We start from the raw sequence: 1,098 nt of genomic DNA, 5'->3' as shown, positions 1-1,098 counted from the left end.
TCAAGGAATAAAAAATTCCTATCATGAGACATGATGGCAGTAGCAGCATAATATTTCATCTGCTGTGATTGCAATCTTGTTTATTCCCGTGAAATTTCAATAAAAATGATGGCCAACAAGCAGCGGCGCAAAATGATTATTTGCGAGATATTTAGATTGTAAGTTTGCAACGCCATCAGCAGCACGTCTCTTATTGTTGTATTCGTACGTGAACGCAATGTAAGTAATATTGTAGATTGGTTGCCTTTGATTTTTGTAAATTTGATATTTGAATTTTACGTTAGAAATATTGCTTTTTAGATGTACAAGATAATACAACGCAATATCTGGAAAGAGTGTGGGTAAAAAATATTCTGTTTACATGACACTACTTATTAAATAATTTCAACTTTCTTTATTTTTTTGAATTGTCTTCATTGGTATATCATCAAGGACATAATGCAACTTTATTTATTTCTGTTCTATATATTAGGTTGCGTGCGTTTTATATGAACTCAGGATAGCGGTTGAAATGATACTTATGAGAAACAGCCATATTATAAAAAGTGATTGAAGCCGAATAACAGTGCATCACGATGATATTTGAATTTCATTCATTTTGTAATGCAATGTTTTATTTTGCTGTGTTATTTAGTATGTACTTTTTAGTTTGACTATTGCTCTGTTCATGTTTCTACCGTGATCAGTCATGTGTCTCAACAGTTCCGCTTTCTGGTTTTCTTCATCGTCACAGTAAGAATGAATTTTATGCACTTTGTTATAGCAATGGGTTGTGTCAGTGCAGTGGAACTATTCTATAAACTTGAATATCTTTCTGTAATGGTGGTTCAGGTTTCCCTGAATGGATTGAAAAGATGTACAAAAATCTGTAAGTAATTGAGTATCTATAATCTGTTACTATAATTAATGTCTTCTAATTCTACTTATACCTGATCCTGTATGTTTCTTGTTATCGAATTAAGTAGTGTACGTCAACATAATTGAAACGTTTTGGCATTCCTGTTGCTCTTGCCACCCTGGCATGTCACCTTTACTCCATGCGTTTTTAAAGGTGCCATCCAAAAATAAATACTATTTTTGCCATTAATAGGAATGGAT

At 32.6% G+C, this 1,098-nt stretch overlaps 1 protein-coding gene across 1 annotated transcript; it reads left to right on the top strand.

The window, feature by feature from the left end:
- Positions 1-300: 300 nt before the first annotated feature.
- On the top strand, positions 301-868 carry Tsp_05955a (hypothetical protein; the record flags this gene model as incomplete). The annotated part of the gene is made up of 2 exons (XM_003380191.1): positions 301-341; positions 649-868. Coding segments are annotated over 2 exons (261 nt in total), but the record flags the coding sequence as incomplete, so codon positions are not given.
- Between the last annotated feature and the right edge of the window lie 230 nt (positions 869-1,098).

This window comes from Trichinella spiralis, assembly GCF_000181795.1.
Source record: "Trichinella spiralis strain ISS 195 chromosome Unknown Scfld2, whole genome shotgun sequence".
NCBI classification, from domain to species: Eukaryota; Metazoa; Nematoda; class Enoplea; order Trichinellida; family Trichinellidae; genus Trichinella; species Trichinella spiralis.
This window is presented reverse-complemented; position numbering and strand designations above follow the sequence as displayed.